The following is a 16,904-nucleotide window of genomic DNA, read 5'->3' on the forward strand; positions in this document are numbered from 1 at the left end:
CAGAGGCATGAACAAAAATATAAAAAAAACCCCAACCTAGGAGATATGAAAAGAAGCACTGCACCAAGAAAGGACCGAGCAAACACACATACAGCGACTTATTTTTCCCTGTACAGTTGAAAAGAAAACTCAGTAAAATCTTCCACCCTCTGACATGCCAAAGAGACATTAGTTTTCTTTGTTATTTCCTCCCAACTATTTTGTAATGGTTTAAAGATCTGCCATGCAGATGCACACCGAGGAAAACTTCACTATTTAAGGACAAACTCTTCAAGAATAAGTAATGTAATTCCTTGTTTCCCTCCTATAAAAATGTATTGGTATGCAATTTTTATATTTCACAGTTCACTGACATCTCGGCAAGCTTTCTTCCACTGCTTCAATGGTGCTACTTTTAATTTTATCCTCCTTAGTCCTAGTAATTAAAGTGATCAGCAGTGGCATCCCAACGGCTTTGACACAGCTACAACCCCCTAGCTGACTCCAGCTTTTGAGGGAAAGGGGAAGAAAAAAAAGGACGGGAGTTTCATTTCACTGGAACAAGAAAATCAAGCTTCTCCAATCCTCAACTTTATCCAATTGTTCTTTCAGCAGCCTTTGGATCTTAAGAAACAAATAAAAATGGCTGCCATTAGGGGGTCCTGTTTGTACTCGCCGCAGACGGCAGTGACTGACGTTCCTTTGGCCAAAAATGATGCCGTGCGTTCGGGAAGGTGAATTCGAACGTGAAACGCTGGCAGGGCAGTGTCCGAGATCATTTCCCAGCCAGCTGAGAGCTGCCCAACTCAGCAAAATACTGAGAGTGGTGGAGTCTTTCAGGGCAAAAAAGCCCCAAACGCCCCCTTAAAAACCATCTCCTTAAATGACTAAAAATTTTGCAATCTTTTCACATTAAAAAGAAAAGGAAAATAAACCACAAAACCTTTGCTAGGGATTTTCAGTCCTCCTTTGGTAGGATTTTGGGAGGATCCAAACTGACTTTACATCAGAATTCTGATAATGTATCGTCCTCTCACTATAAAAAAAAAATACAATCTGGTGAACTGCATTTATTTGAAGTTGAAAAAGTAAATTTTTTACTGTGTCCACGGGCTTGGGGACAAAAGTAAAAATTTAAAAATCTGGTAACTTACTTGCAATGCACAGCAACAAAATCAAACCAGGATTGTATGAGAGGGAGCAATTCCTGAAGCTGTAGGTTTCAAAATAGTTCGTGGTCAGCCGTGAGTGCACAGTACAGCTAAGAGAAAGAACTTGACTCTTTCATCATTAGACAGGAAGAACAGCTCTGTTATTAGCCACTCGGAAAGAAAAAGACTTCTGTGCTTGTCCAGAGGCAAGGATTACCAAAATGTACCTATTCAGGATTACCAAAATGTACCTATTCAGTTAGAAGAGAAGACAGAATTAAAAGAAAAAATAAATAAAATAAATAAAATTACACGAGCTTTAAAGGTTTGAGCAGGCTGGGTTGTACTGTGACCTTGATCGGCTCTTGTTTGAGTAAATAGGATTTGGGATGAAACATTAAAACTGTTTAGCAGATCTTTTCAAACCATTTCAAACTTTTCTTATGTTGGTTTATAATATAACCAGACATGCTTGTAAATGGCCACACCTGCTCATTCCTCTGGGGATGGCCTGATCTCTGCCTTTGCTAACAAAGAAAGGACGGGAGAAAAAAAAAATCAGCCTTTCTTGTTGCAAAACAGAGTGGAAAGTCAAAATCTTTCTCAAGTTTGTCCCATCTGGTCAGATTAAATCTTTGATCACCCTGGGGATCACATTTATGTTTGGTCTCTACCACTGCTTCAGAACAGCTCAAAATACACAGGTAGTGAGCAAAACATGGATTGCTAAGCAAGGAACACTCGGCATAAACAAAAGTGGCTTTGGATTTCTGTGGCTATTCAGATCATGGGAGGTGGTAAGCAAAGACAGACATAAACATCTTGGGTATTTTCTGCCTTCTGCCTGGTGTCTACATCAGCCACCCCACTATCCACAAACTGTATGTAGCTTGAAATCTTTTTTTTACGAATGCATATCACAAAAAGTATCAAACTGCTAAGTAGCTATTGGCTTAGGAACTATGGCACCGACACACTGATGAGAAAAGACAGAATGAATGCGGAATTAGCTCAAAGTCTAAAACTGGAAGAATCACAAACAATATCTTAACAAAGCTGTCCCCCTTAATAAAAAAAGCTTCCAAAATTCACAATAAAACTGGGTGGCGTGGCTGTAAGATGGAAAACATCTCCTTAAACCAAGAAGGCATTTTTAAAGCAGTAGCAAACAATTTCTTCTATTTTTATTTTTTAATTTTAAAAATAATTTTATGCTGTTCTGGAAAATGTACAATTAACTTGGTACAGTGTTTCTGTGTGAAGAATGTAGAAAAACAATCCACTGATAATTTAATTCCTTGTGTCATTGTGAAACTGAAAAACTCTTAGTTTACTGAATGGAAAAAAAAAATATTTGAAAAAAAGAATGGCTGACTAAGTAAGTATCACCTTGTGCTACATCCAAGGCCTCTTGCTGGTTGTCTGGCTGCTCTTTTGTAGGCAAAAAGGAGCTGAACGCTCTCTGGCTCCTTAGATCTGGTCCAACAAATGCACTGCCAGTCATGCACACGGATCCAGCTTAAAACTCAGTGTGAGCCTAAAAGAAGCTAGTCAAACTGGCACCTACTCATGCAGAAGTAGATAGATTTGTCATGACAGGCTGATTATTCAATGTAAAGAAACAGTTTAGCTTTTCTAATCTGGTACAAATACATCTTTCTCAGAGAAAAAAGTAAAAGGTCTAACAGTTCAAGTATTTATAAGTAAAGAAACCAACAAAAAAATTGTAACGTCAAAGTGAACCACAGGTATTTGTGCCGGAGCATTCTGCTAAACAGCCCCCAAGTTCTATTCAGATAAATAAGATTTAACCCATTTAACCATTTCGGAGCTGCACATCTCTGCGACAGAGGTGCACTTGGCTCTACTGCAAGTTTCAGGGACAGGCTGAGATACCCAATTCCAAAATCACGTTGTGCTTTCCTTCTGTCCTCGCCTGCTCGCGCTGGTGCAGAGGGAACACCAGGAAACAGCGCCAAGAAAGTTGACCTAAACCAAAAGCAGAGACAAAGGCCTCCACTAACTTCTTCTCTGGAATTTTCCCTGCTTAGGCAAGTTTGTGCTCTCCCCCATCCAGGAAGTATAATTAAGGTCAACAATCACCTAAGGTGCTGGGATCCACGAGCTTGTTCTGCCTGTCATCGTGACTGTCAGTGCTCTTGGCATGACCCACAAACACGGGCTCAAGAATGCCGGCTCAGAAATATCCTAAAATAGTGTCCCCATCCAGACAGGGCAGAAGCGGAGATAAACGGGCTAAAGATGGTGTTTTCTGTGCCTTTCCACAGCCGAGGTACAGACAGAAGTTAAGAAAGCTGCTTACTCATTGTAGGAGTCAACATTCGAGCTCCACTTAAGGGATTTTCTCTTGTGTAAACTTGACTTTATAATTTAAAAAAAAAAAAAGAAAGAAAAAAAAAGAAAAAAAAAGTGGTGTTATGAAACAAAGAGTTTTGGCAAGTGTATGGGATGCGTAAGCTGGAGAGCAGCATCTCTCCGACTGCCATCCTGAGAAGCTTCCTCCTCGGGCCAAGGGAGGGGACGTGCCCTCCTGAGGAATGCTCCCGGGTCACTCCCAGCCCAACAAAGCCAGCGGGCTGCAGGGGGCCTCCCAAAGTTGCTTTTCCTCCCCGCCTTCTCTCAATTTTTGGGGGAGGGTAACAAGATCTCTTGTATGCTTCTATGTGATGAGAATGAAAAGAACAAGTGCAAACCCCACATCTCCCTGGACCCTATTTTGCTGGTTTTTTCTTTTTTTTTTTTTTTGAAAAAGTCCTGCAAACTGCTGGCAGGTTTTTTTAATGGAAAATACCAATCGCCTAAGATCTATACCTAGCCTTTTGCCAATAATGAGAAAACTTCACCTTCTGTCCCCAGCAATTCTTAGGAAATCTTTTGCTGTTATTCCTACAAATCCAATTACAGATTGTTGAGTAGCTAGTGGAGTAAGCTTATTGAGGAGTGTCACATCACTAAGTCGTGCGTATGTGTTTCAGTTTGTAATGTGGTCTGAGCCGCTGTAGAGGTGTCAACTTAAAATGCAAGTAAGTAGCAGAACAGGGCTAATCCCAGCCACTACTCCCCTGCAGCCAAATTGTAGCGCAATGAATGACAGTGGAAATGCAAAGATGCCACTGTGCTTATCACACACAGCCAGATGGTGGACCTGGATCAATGCACACATGCCACGATCAATGCATTTGATAAAGAATTAAGAAGAAAACTGTACATGTTATCAAAGAACTTGTACATGGCATAATTATGATTCTGCATGTGCTTACTGATGATATTGGAGACTCAGAGGCAGGTGATAATGAAACTGATAGGAAGAAATAGCTTAAAGGCTACAGCATATGGCCTCAGCACTAAGAAATCTTGTCAAATAGTTCAGAAAGCTTTTTTAACTGTTATTACAGGCTGCTCATAGTGCAAGCTGGTGGCAACGTTTTAATTTTTTTTAAACCTGAAATGTCAAAAAGTTACAAAAGCTGTACTTTTCAGAATGGTTCAGAAAATAATTAAGATGCTATTGTGTTTTAAACACGGCAAAAAAAAACTACAGGTAGAGAGAGCATTCACAATTTGGGGGTGGGGGGAGTAGTTGGCCATTTAAATATACATATACACTTCAGTGTTTCCTGAATAAATGCATTTAGACTTTGAGGGAGCTTGTGGCAGTTTAAGGAATGTATCTTGCTGGCAATTTGCATCCAGCACACCAATTTCTACAGATGCAGTTTCGATATTGTCCAAATTTTGGTATTATCAAAATGTATCGAAATGCACTCAACATCAAACGTAGAGTATTTCCCTGCTCTACATTTGTACTCTGTCAGCTGAGTTACAGACACCTTAGATGTGAAAGAAGGCAATTAAAGATTTGTGGAAAATAAAGTCTAAAGTAATAAAGAAAAATTAAAATGTATAAAAGGTACCTAAAATACAAATTCTCATGCTCCAGTTGATAGATGAGCTGTCTAATCAACGCCTGGACGTAACTTAAGTGCTCTCATTAGTGTGAAGACCTTCAGGCTAAATAAGACTAAATCCCTTAAAAATTGCTTCTGCAATAGAAAAATCCCCCTTACCATTTTCCTCTGCCTAAATCATATCAATTAAAAAGAGAGAAGGGGAGGGAGGGAGAGAGAGAGGCATTTTCACATGACTTTGTTTTAACTGACACTCAAAAATCTATCTTCTGAATCCAATTTAAAATGTCCAGGCAAAAAAAAAAAAAAAAAAAGTTCATTAGCAATCAAAGAAACAAAAAAATCACCCCGAGTTTAGTTTCTCTTTCACTTTGAACCTGAATCTTTACTCAGTGCTAAGGTGCATAATGCCCATTGAATCCTTCACCGTAACTTCTTTTTTCAACCCCAAACCTTTAATCAACATTGCAGTTTTACATTAAACGATAAAATTTATCAAAACGATCCTCCAGAAGAGTGAAGCGCTTCTTTTATTTTCAGCAGGCTGAGGAGGGACACTCTCTGCCTCCCCCCGCTCCCCGCCAACCCCCGAATTTCAATTTGTCCTGACAAACCATTGGGTATTAAATTCTAAAGGCACGCAGAGTGCATAAAGAACTGATGGCTTGATTAGCTCTTGTGGTGCAATTGAAGGAGCTGTCTCTCTCCCCGCTTCTCCATTTTGAGAAACACTTTGATCTTCGTTCAAGTCAATTCATGAACATCAACTGACAAGACTGCATGAAACACCCCAATGGTTAGGCCCAAACTCGTAGCAAACTATTTGGTTTCATTAAGGCTTTAGGAGAAGTGACCAGTGACAGTCCTTTCATTCAGAAGCCAACAGGCAAGTGACTATTTAAAGTTTAATGTGCACAATGTACTGCTGAAGGCCACTACACCTATAGTCAGTCACTCAAGTATGAATGCCTTTACCTACTATTTTGTGACATGTGAACTGCTAAGTGCAGCTGCAGTCTCATTAATGCATTTGCCCAGATTTGTTTGCGGGACTAAATAGACGATTCACAGAATTTGTGGCGAGAGAAACAACTGTATCTTCAAAGGAAGGTAGAACAGCAGGTGTTATGTAAAAGCCAGCTATTAAAAACAGGCTGTGTTTTAAAATGCAGCAATTTACTCGAGATTTGCACAAATGTAGCAGAAATATTATCTGTTCCGGTTGAAAATATGGAAGAATTTGAATCACATCACCCGCAAAATGCAGGGTGTTTGGCTGGTGTCACGCTTTGCTACAGTACACTACTTACACATCACTCTTCCCCTTTTTTAGTTGCCCTCTCCAAAGAGTCCCACTTCAAAGAGTTCATTTTTGCACCAGTTCCTGTCAATGCAGGTCAGAAACACTAAAGTGGAAAGTGGCTGCAGTGCCGTGGCACAAAGAGTCTCCGCGGCTGAAATCAAACAAAGCCCAATTAAACTAATCATAACGTCCCAGTGAACACAAGGAAGCTCACCTGGTATTTCTGGACTTCTTGTGTGAATTCCCAACTCTACTCGGTACTTGGTACTATAATTACCCTGACCAAAATACTGTGAAATTACTGCTCTGATCTACTAATGGCTGCAAAAATCCCGTCGCCGTGGTTCCATGCCAAGGGGCCGTAGCAAGGTGGCGCAATGCTTTCTGACAGAGACGACAACTTCGAAAAACTCAAAAGGGAAAATTAACGGGATGTGGTTTATGTTGCCAAGGACTGTTCATTAATTACCAATTTAATCACTGCTGGAGGCATGACATTACAAAAATCTGGCTGAAAGTTCTAATAGATTATGAAGACCACCTAAGAAGAGTGACCAAGAAATGTACAAAACAATTAATACTGTTTCACTGCTATCAAAGACACTCAGATTATTTTACATCAAGTGAAGCAAAAGAATTAGTAGCTTCACAGTGCCACCACTAGGAACTGTAAATACAATGGCACACAATTAGTAATGCACATGTGACTTTTCGTTCAAGGCATATATCCTTGGGAAAGCCAGAACACGATAAGGAGAACAAAAGAAACATTTTTAAATGAAATGAATAAAGATTTTAACTCTACCCTTGTGCATGCTGAGCAATCACAGAATAGGCAATGCAAAATACAGCTCTAAGTAATGGCGATATCATCCTGGGATTCACAACAGCGTGCACTGAACATCCACACGGAAAACGTCCACAGCTACTAGCAGCGATGGCAAAAGAGCATTCCAGGGGCTGAGAAACCCGGCTCTCACTCTGCACACAAAGGGATAGCTCTGAAACTGAGACTTTTTTCCCCTCCTAATATTTATAAATGGATAGAAGACGCTAAGATTTTGGAACTAATTTTGTTTGGATGATCTTAAAATTCCATTAATAAACTGCCAGCCTATTTTCTGTCAGCGTGCGAGTTAATGGTATGGCTGCAGACTGTGCAGCACCTTGAATTTACAGCCACATAATAAATAAATTTGTATATTTAGGCCAGATCCTTAACTGGTGTAAACAGATACATATTATAGAAATAAAAGCAATAAAAATCAACTGAGAAATTCAAGCATTTGTATCTAAAACTGAAACTACTAGCATTTGTTGTGCATTATCAAAGGTTATGCTTTATTCAGAAAATCCTTCCTACTATAAAACTGACAGTGCATACTAATTCTTCTAAAAAATTAGTTTACTTGCACTAATTGATTTATTTTCCCAGCTATGTCGGAGACTTGTCTACAGCAGTATTTTTATACAGTAAAATATCACAACTTCACACTAAGAAAGTGCTTAAACAGAACAAATATGAAGTCAAAAGATGTAGAACCTCTTTGGAAAGTTACAGATTATTTTTATTTTTCATTATTGTGGAAGGTTAAATAAAACAAGTTGCTTGCTCCTGCCACCAAGGGATTGAGATCAGACTATCTCAACCTTAGTGTGTCACTATAAAGAAGTAAATACCAGGTCAGCTGTGGGTTTGAAGTGTTCAGTCAGCATGTCAAACCTCCAGTTAAAGAAAAGTATATTGTCAAAACAACTATAAAACTTAGAATGCTCATGTAAATACTCCACAGCATAGTCTTATCAGCTTACACCATATTTAAGCACTTTTTAGTGGCACACAGGCAAGACACATAAATGAACAACAGGGAATAAGTTACCAAAGCTCAGGGATTACCAAAATAATGTTCAATCTTTTTACCAATTAGATGGTAACTCCTTCTTTGTAATCTTGGGAAGATCTAGTGATCATATCTAAATCTGGCTGCAATTATCAGCATGACAGACTAGTCTTTTTTCGATCAATATTTTCCAATTAATATTAAAAGACCAAGGTTGCCACCTGCAAAGTCCTACACCTCAATAAATTCATGCTAGATGTTTAATTAATAAAGATCAAGTCTTAATCTTTAAAAAAAAAAAAACACAAGATAATAACTTGAGAGTGCTTCCTTAAATGAATTAACACGACCACCTCAATCACAGACATTTATTTTCCAACTAAGGAGACTACAAAAAAATCCAGCAGTGAACTGGATACATTTCCTAATGCAATAGAATAGGGATTCTGGTTCTGAAAAAAAATACTAAATGAAGCTATTTTGTACTCATTTTCAAGAACCTGAAAGTGTAATTGGAGGAAAGAACACTCGCATTGCTACCTTGAGTTTAAGGCATCTTTCAATCAAAATAAAATATTCTATTTTTGCTGTCTACTTGGAATTTGTTTTTGATACCACTTCTGTTCACACTGGCTACAGTTTACTTATTGGAGGTAAGATTGGACAGTTTGGAGCTTATGAGTTCAGAGAGGCAACAGATTATTGCTGGACATGATGAATAAATGGGATAATTTATTAAAGTGTTTTTTCTGAGCATTTAAAATAATGCTTTGTTTTTATTGTTTTTTTCAGTCAGCATATCCAGTATCTGTGCAAATGTATGCAACCAAAATTAAAGATCATAAAGAGTCATAACCTTTCAAATTCTGTCACTTTCTGAAGCCTTTCTAAAAATAACTTCCATTTGCACTAGTCCAGTGCATGCAAAAAAAAAAAGTTATCATTTTGCACTCAAATATTTATGAAAATGAAAAGTAATGGGCACAACAGATTGACACCTGAAGTAGAAAGAGCTTATTAAAAATGAATTAGATACAGCTGCAACAAGTCCTTTGAGCAAGGGAGTAATAAAAAGCAGTATTGTGAGCAAGGAGAAACAATCTCACGGCACAGCTCGTTCCTCTGCCCTCTGCTCACAGTGTTCATGTGCTTGGAGGAGACAGCTTTCCAGTGAGGTACTTTGTATCTGCAAAATCTGCTAAAAGAGTTGAACATCATTGCCACTGCTCTTTCAAATCTTTCTTTTTTTTTCAATATTATACACATTGAGGCAGCTACTGCTGTCATTCAGCTTGAATAAATATAAAATAATGGTATCAGAGATAATTAAATCCAACTCTTTCTCTGTACAGAAAGCAGGGTAGCACCAGTTGCAACTAAGCACAGCAGCAGCCTCAGGATTACTCCCCAAACCCCCTCACGTCAGTTCGTATTATTCTGGTTTTAAATTCTTATTGTTCAAATGGAGTCCCTCACAATTTTTAGTGCAGTTATACTCGAATGCTGCTCTGAAGAAGGAATTACTATTTTCCTATTTCACAAAAGGTAGAAGACAGAGTGATTCCCTCCAGGTATCATGCTATTGAATTCCCACATCCCAAAATCTATGTCAGATCCTAAATATGCAAAATTTTTGGCCAAATCCATACATGGGTGGCCCAGTCCTGCACCTAAATTCACCAAGGAGGAATCCTTAGCTCACGCAAAACCCAAGTAACTTCAGAAACTATCTGTAGTCCCTGGTAGGGAGAAAAAGACATCCTTTGCCAGATGAGCACTAATTTCCATTAATTCCATTAGATGTGGCATTTTTGTAAGGCAGACATGCTAAAGCTGTGTGCCTTACAAAAACAAGTTAAAAGAATCTGACACAGGATTTAGGAAATGCCAGAAATAAAGATAATGGGCATAATCTTAATTTTCATCCTGCTCTGTCTCCTCTAAAACAGAGCCTGATTGTGGCACCACCTTTTACTTTCACTATCTCCTGGTCTCCAACCCAGCCCTGAGCTCTACCCAGTGGTGTCCAGTACTTGGGTTTATTTTCACTGTTCAACATGCAGGCCCATCAACACATAGCATTACTCTTTACACCACGATATTCAAATCTTGCCCTGAAACAGAATTGTTAATTTCTTGATTTCTTTCCACAGTGCCCACCTTTGTGGCATTTAAGAGCCTCAAGAGCATTAATCACATTCCCTTCTCACAACAAGCCGTGGAAGAGTTATTACCCTGCTCTTCTGATGAGAAGTGAGAGGAGAGATCCAGCTAAAAGGATCTGTCGCTGGGTGCTTGCTCTGGGAAGCCTATTAGTTGGATTTTTTTTTCAGTATACTAAGCTTTATAGCCATTTATAGGTCTCAAGCACAGCTCCAATTGATTTCCCTGACAGACCTGGATGCTCAATATATCTGCAAATCAAACTTTTGCCTCAAAGTGATCCAGAAAGGAAGGACACAACAAATAGTGACCACCTGGAGGATATTTGGCTCAAAAGACTTAGTGGCACTGATCAGAACGCGGGTAAAGGCAGAAGTACATTTAATTTTTTCAAGCACCTTAACCATGACCTCATCTTTTCACTCCGTGCAGTCCCTGCTTGGTTTGTCGTACACCTTTCAATTTCTGCAATCAAATGCACAGAAGTCCTCTGGACAAACAGCCTTCTCCATCACCTCTATCCTCTGAGGAAAATGAGACACAATTGCTTTGGGGAAAATAGTATGTGATCACATAATTAAAGACTACATCATAATGCATATACACAAAGGAGGTTAATTAAAGTTGCCTGTGCATTTCTTAACTCCTAATTCCATTCTCTGTAATCATGCTGACTCCATAACCATAGCCATTTGAGTTTGGAGAGTAAATGATAGCTGCAGTAAATTTCCATTCTTTATGTGGCCCAGTCACTAAAAGAAAATAGGAAGATTTTGCCAACAGCCTTTACAAATATTTGCTGACAGCAGAGTTATGCTGCGATTCAAGAATGAGAGATTCCATCCCATGTTCTGCAGATGAGGATTCCCTTCCTGGAAAGGCCTTTTAGGCCCATGACTGCCGAGTATTTCCCACTCCCTGTGGTCCCCTCTAGCCTGTCACTTTGTCGGATGGGTCACACAGCCCAGCTCCAGTCTGCTCACCTTTCCAACATCACATTCCAGCCAAGCTGCCGCTGCTAACAACCATCACTACAGGCTGATATTTTACAGCATCTGCTGGGAGCAGATATGTCCCTTCCAGCCCTGTGATATTCACCATGAGAAAAGGCAAGTTAAATAAAAATGAGTAAGCTAATAAAAAGGCTCTCCTGGTTAAAAGCTAAGTGATTACAGCTGCTATATCAGATTGCAAATGACAGAAGCATCTCGTAAAAGAGTCACCACATGCACACATACATCAAGAAAGCAAGCAGAAAGGCTGAGCTGTTTATAAATCTACCATAGAGAAAGGGATCCACGAGGGGATCAGTAACTCCGTTCACAGAGCTCTTAAGCTAATTCTTCCAGTCTCCAAAGGGCTGCATCAATTTTAATGACACAGCTATGATCCTCCCAAACCATAAGCGTGATTTCAAGGAGGTTCTGATCAACGCAGTCTCCTCTCAGACTTCAAATACCTGCACACATACCTCCACATGCTGCCTGGCATGCATACAGCTTGAGATTGAAGGCTTCTGAGAAGCACCAAATAAGCAGACATAACACTGAAAAAACTTCTACCATGCTGCAAGGAGGGAAGAAATGGGAGAAATGAGGCTGTACTCTGTGCTCAGAGGAGAAACAGCAACACCGTGTTTTTCAAAATGGACTTTTACTAAAACAAATCAGGTAGCACACACCAAATAAACCTGCATTTATGGCCATGGTAGAGATTTGGAAACTTCCTCCCTGTTGCTGACCCTGAGCAGCACCACTGCCCCTCTTCAGCATTTGTCCAAGCCCAGGCATGGAACGCTGCTGTCACCTGCTCACTGGGAGAGCAGAAACTCCTGGCTGCCCCATGACACATGGAAAGTGCTCACAGCAAGGCCTAGGGATAAAGCTTTTCTAAAGTCACTAACCACTGCACAGGCTTCATCTGGCAGCACAGTCGGAAAGAGTGGGATGCTCAAAGCCCTTTCTGAAAAGGTATCAGAAAAGGTGCAATTGCAAACTTCAAGAGTTACTTTCAAAAGTATTGCCCCTGAACTATCTCTTCGAAGTTTTCTTATTTAAAATTAGATCTTCCTGTTTCAAACCATTTTCTTTTGAATCTCAATCCATCCTGAAAATGAGCCTCGTCCAATTTCCACTACTAAATGCTGATTCTCATTATCACAACTCTCATTTGGATAACACACTACTGCACATTACTGCACATTGACACATACAACACTGCTTTGAGTCAAAGTTCTTATTATTAACCTTAATGACCAAAAAGCCATGAATAGAAATAAGTCTGTGCTATATGCTAACAATCAAATGAGCAATGACCTGTAGAAAACTGGCAGAAGTACATCAAATGGAAATGCCTCATCTCTACTAATATCAAGTATGTTGAAGGAAAACAGGAATCAATGTGTTTTATCTTACACCTATATATGTTGATGCACACGTGCATTCTCTTTCAGAATATGCACATGTAGGGATATGTATATAACATATACATACATGTTATACACAGCTTTACATCATGTATATTATTATATACCAACTGTAAGAGTCTCCAAATCACATCTCCATGACACACTTCAGAGCTGAGGAGCTTCTGTCATTCTTATGTGACAAATTCCTCATCAAGAGTGCCCAGATTTCACATGGGCCAGGACCATTTGTTCCAGGACAGCTCTCCTTGAGCTTCTGATGGAGGCAGCAAGAAACTTTGGCTCTGCCAAGCTGTCCTAAAAAACTGCCCTTCCCTTTCCTGCAAGCTTCTAACTAATTTTTCAGCTTCTGTAACAAATGAAATAAGGTCCCACGGGTAATCTGGCAGTCCTAACTCTCACCCTGAAAACCCTTCACCCTCTACTACCCTCCAGCTGGTTTTCATGGCCTGGACACCATCTTCATTATTGTTTAACTTCACACTACCACCTACCCAGGGCACCTCTTCTCTGCCTGCCACTGGGGCAGCTCCTTTTACCCCTGTTTGGATCTCATTAGCAGGAGTTTGAGGCTAAATAGAAAGTTTTGCTTCCCAATGCTATGACCTGCATCAGAAGGGGCCTCAATCCTTAGGAGAGCAATGGTAAAAGATGCTCTTGCTGGGCAGTGTCCATGCAGACAACTTCTACTGACGCTCAGGAACTTTTCTGAACTTCACGGCTCTCTGACAAGACTGTGGTATTAACACAACTTTGACTGTTTTGAATAGATTTTTCAAGAGAATCTAACCATCTTTTCAAGTTTTATCTGTTCTTAATATGAGTAAAACAATGCTTTGTCAAACCCAATACAAATAAAGAGATGAACGGGTTTTTTTGAGATTAAAAAAAAATTAAAAATATTACCCTGAGGCAGAAGAGCTGACAGGGAAGATTTCAGCTCAAACAATGAAATACTAGCAAAGTTGTAAAACCTTTGAAAATAGGAGCTTGTAATAAAAAATGTTAGGCAACTTTAATTACAGTTGTTTCTTGCCTATAGTAACTCCCCTCTAATACCTTTTTATTTATGAAAAGATAATTTTTTAAAAAAAGTCCAAAGTGAAATTTATACTAAAATATACGTATCTGGGACAAACTTAAAAAACAGCATAAGAAAAAATTATTTTATGTATGTTATACAAATAAGTACATAAATAAGACTTGTCTGTGTATATGAGTATATTTCAAAGTAAAATGAAGTATCAGTCTATGAGAGGAAAAAAGAAGAACCAGCATGGATCCAAGAGAGTTAAGAAAATAAAATGAAATGTGTAAATGATTGTCTTCGTTTTTGATTGTGTGATCCCATTCCTGTAAAGAGCAGAATCTGCCCCTCAGGACTCAGCTCTGAAAGGTGGGAATCTGTAAAGACTCCAGCCTTCCTCTGAATCATTATTTTACAGTTATATTTACATTCTCAGCTGCCAGTACAGTCTCTAATGTGCAACAGTTAGAATCACAAAACCTGCATTGCAAAGGTTTGCATAAAAATTAATTAGCTTTCATCCCCAGAGAGTAGGGATCCTTCCAGGTCACCATGGAAGCCACTGGAGATGCAACCACAGCTGCTTCAACACCGGAGCTCATTCCCCAGCTCCACCTTCCCCTCACCAGCACAATCAGCTTTGGTGATGAAAAGGAATTGTTTCATCAACTCTTTTACAGACTGACACAAGCAGCTCCATTCACTGCAGCAACACTTCTAAAGCAGCAAGGAGCTCACATCAGAGGCTCAAGGAAATGATTTACATTAACTGAAAGAGAAGCAATCAGAAATAGCACAAATTACTTCACTATCGTTTAACAAGTACTGTTTGAGTTTCACCCCACCAGAAACTGCAGGGCCAACTGAAGAAGATGCTCCCAGACTTCTGCTTCCAGGGAAGTGGGAGGCACCTTTCTGTTGGCCATAACATCAGGACAAACAGGTTTTAGCAGTGAATGAAGGACACCCGACACAGCAAAGAGAAGAAATGTTCTAAAAGGACATGCCTCCCCCCACGACAGCACACACAATGCATTTTAACTCTGCAAACTGCCAGAGTGGCCAGTGTTTCTTACATCGTTCAGCTGCTTATTGCGGGCTGGGATGAGGGCACTGCTTAGTTGTTTATTCCCTGCCTTTAATGCTGCATCTCTTCTTGCTTGCTCAAGCAGAACTCTCGCTCGTTCTTTAAGTTCTTCCTGTCTTGACAACATACGTTGCTTAAAAATAAAGAAATATAATTAACAGCAAGGCAGCCTCAGGGCACCCAAGGTTTATACAGTAGTTAATAGCCAGCGGCCTTCCTACACAATAAAGGTCAGGAGCCACATGAATTATGTCTTCATGAGGTGACAGAGCATTCTACAGAAATGAAAAGATGATCAAAATGTAAAAAAAAAAAAAAAAAAAAAAAAGTCATAGGCCTTTATAATGTAAATAGGAGTTCTCTTCCTTCCCCTTAAAACTTAATTTCTATCAACATTAAATGACTTTAAAATTCAACTGTGGAAAAAACTCAAATGGCTTCACAGAAGCCATGTCAAACGTGCTATGTGTTTACTTATTTACTTTAATATGTATGCAAATATGGCTACAACAAAAATGCTTTGTTGGCTACTTATGTGGGTACCACTCACTTACAACTTAAATTGAGCACAAAGAGGCTGGGTACAAGGTGAAAAACCCTGCAAAAATACCTGCTTCTACTGCATTTATGGATATGCACAAGAAAGTCCCTTCTTCATGCAAAGGACTGAGCCTCCTTGAAGAGCAGAGATAGCAAAAGAGGGTTCTGCACAGGCAGCACAAGAACATGAGCAGCTCCCAGGCAGACACACTCCCAAGGGATGTTCTCCTAGTCAAGGTCAGCTATGATGAGTGGGAAAATGCATCTCCAGGCCTTGACATGGAGCAGGGCTGGGACGGCTGGCACAGCCTGCTGTGCTCCTGCAGTAGCCACATGGAAATGGAGGTGGCTGACTCTAACCAACAACTGAGTGTAGGTTCAGGGGAGCCTCACAGCTGAGATTTTATTGCCATGTGCAAATGCACCAATAATTAATAACTAGGAACGGCCTTTAAAGCCAACTCCTGCTTTTCCTTGGCCTGTTACACCCTTGCCCATGAAAATCTTCATAGAGAACAAATCCTGTCTCCTCCTGCTCTTTTATTCTGTATGGGCCAAGCTGTTCCTTTCTCATCCAGTACACAAAGATGATGATGATGATGATGATGATGACCATGATGATGATGATGATGATGAAGAAGATGAAAAGAAACCTCACAAGACTTCATTGATTAAAGGAAAGAAATTAGCTGGCTCTGGAACCAATATCTGGCCATTATCACTCATCTACAGACTGCTTCTCTTGCAATAAAATTATCTTTATGGTGCTTACTCAGAAAAAAAACCCATAAAAATATTTGAAGCAATTCATACTACCAGAAGACTGGATATATTCTTTTCTTACCAGACCTAATGGCACAAAGCCCAAACTCAAGAAAACTCTTCATAGGGGTAAAATTATAATCCTGCTTTGGCATTTTTGTATGTGGAGGTGATTCCATGTTTTACATATTTTTATGATGACATGATTTATTGATAATACTCAGCATATATAAAATATTCAACTTCCATTCTCACAATAATCTGCAAGGTAGGTGGGCATATACTGTTATCTTTATAGAAAGGAAAATGACATTGTGGTGAAGTAACATGCCTTAGGCCACTCAATGGAAAAAAGCATAATTTAACAGTCTGGAGTTTCTACCTCACCATCCTGGCTATGTTCATGAGACTCTGTGGTTTCCCAGACAAGATTTTGAATTCTCTTTAGTAAATTTTAAGGTTTTCAATGCTTTACATTTCCTAATTTCCTCTTTTTCCAGTTTTTGCTTCAGTATGCAAGACTCAAGAGGAAATGAGTTGCAACAGACAGTGGCAAAAGCTTTGGAGCTAACTTTGAGACAGCTGAGAACATAAATTTCTTTAATTGGAGAGAGATTGGAAAGATCAACAGTGGGACAATTTCTGTAAATTAGTTTTTCATGTAATGATTGTTTTTCAGCACCACCTACTTCTCAGG

At 39.5% G+C, this 16,904-nt stretch overlaps 1 protein-coding gene across 15 annotated transcripts in view; it reads right to left on the reverse strand.

Moving 5' to 3' along the window:
- EHBP1 (EH domain binding protein 1) overlaps positions 1-16,904 on the reverse strand; it is a 199,395-nt gene that overhangs the window by 54,449 nt on the left and 128,042 nt on the right. For 14 of the 15 annotated variants that reach the window (XM_072927669.1, XM_041714846.2, XM_041714844.2 and 11 more), the window contains one exon: positions 14,895-15,038. The exons of the other annotated variant lie outside the window; for it this stretch is intronic. In XM_072927669.1, the coding sequence (XP_072783770.1) occupies positions 14,895-15,038 (144 nt within the window). The remainder of the gene's footprint in view (positions 1-14,894; positions 15,039-16,904) is intronic. 15 annotated transcript variants of the gene reach the window in all.

Source organism: Taeniopygia guttata, chromosome 3, assembly GCF_048771995.1.
Source record: "Taeniopygia guttata chromosome 3, bTaeGut7.mat, whole genome shotgun sequence".
In the NCBI taxonomy this organism is placed as follows: Eukaryota; Metazoa; Chordata; class Aves; order Passeriformes; family Estrildidae; genus Taeniopygia; species Taeniopygia guttata.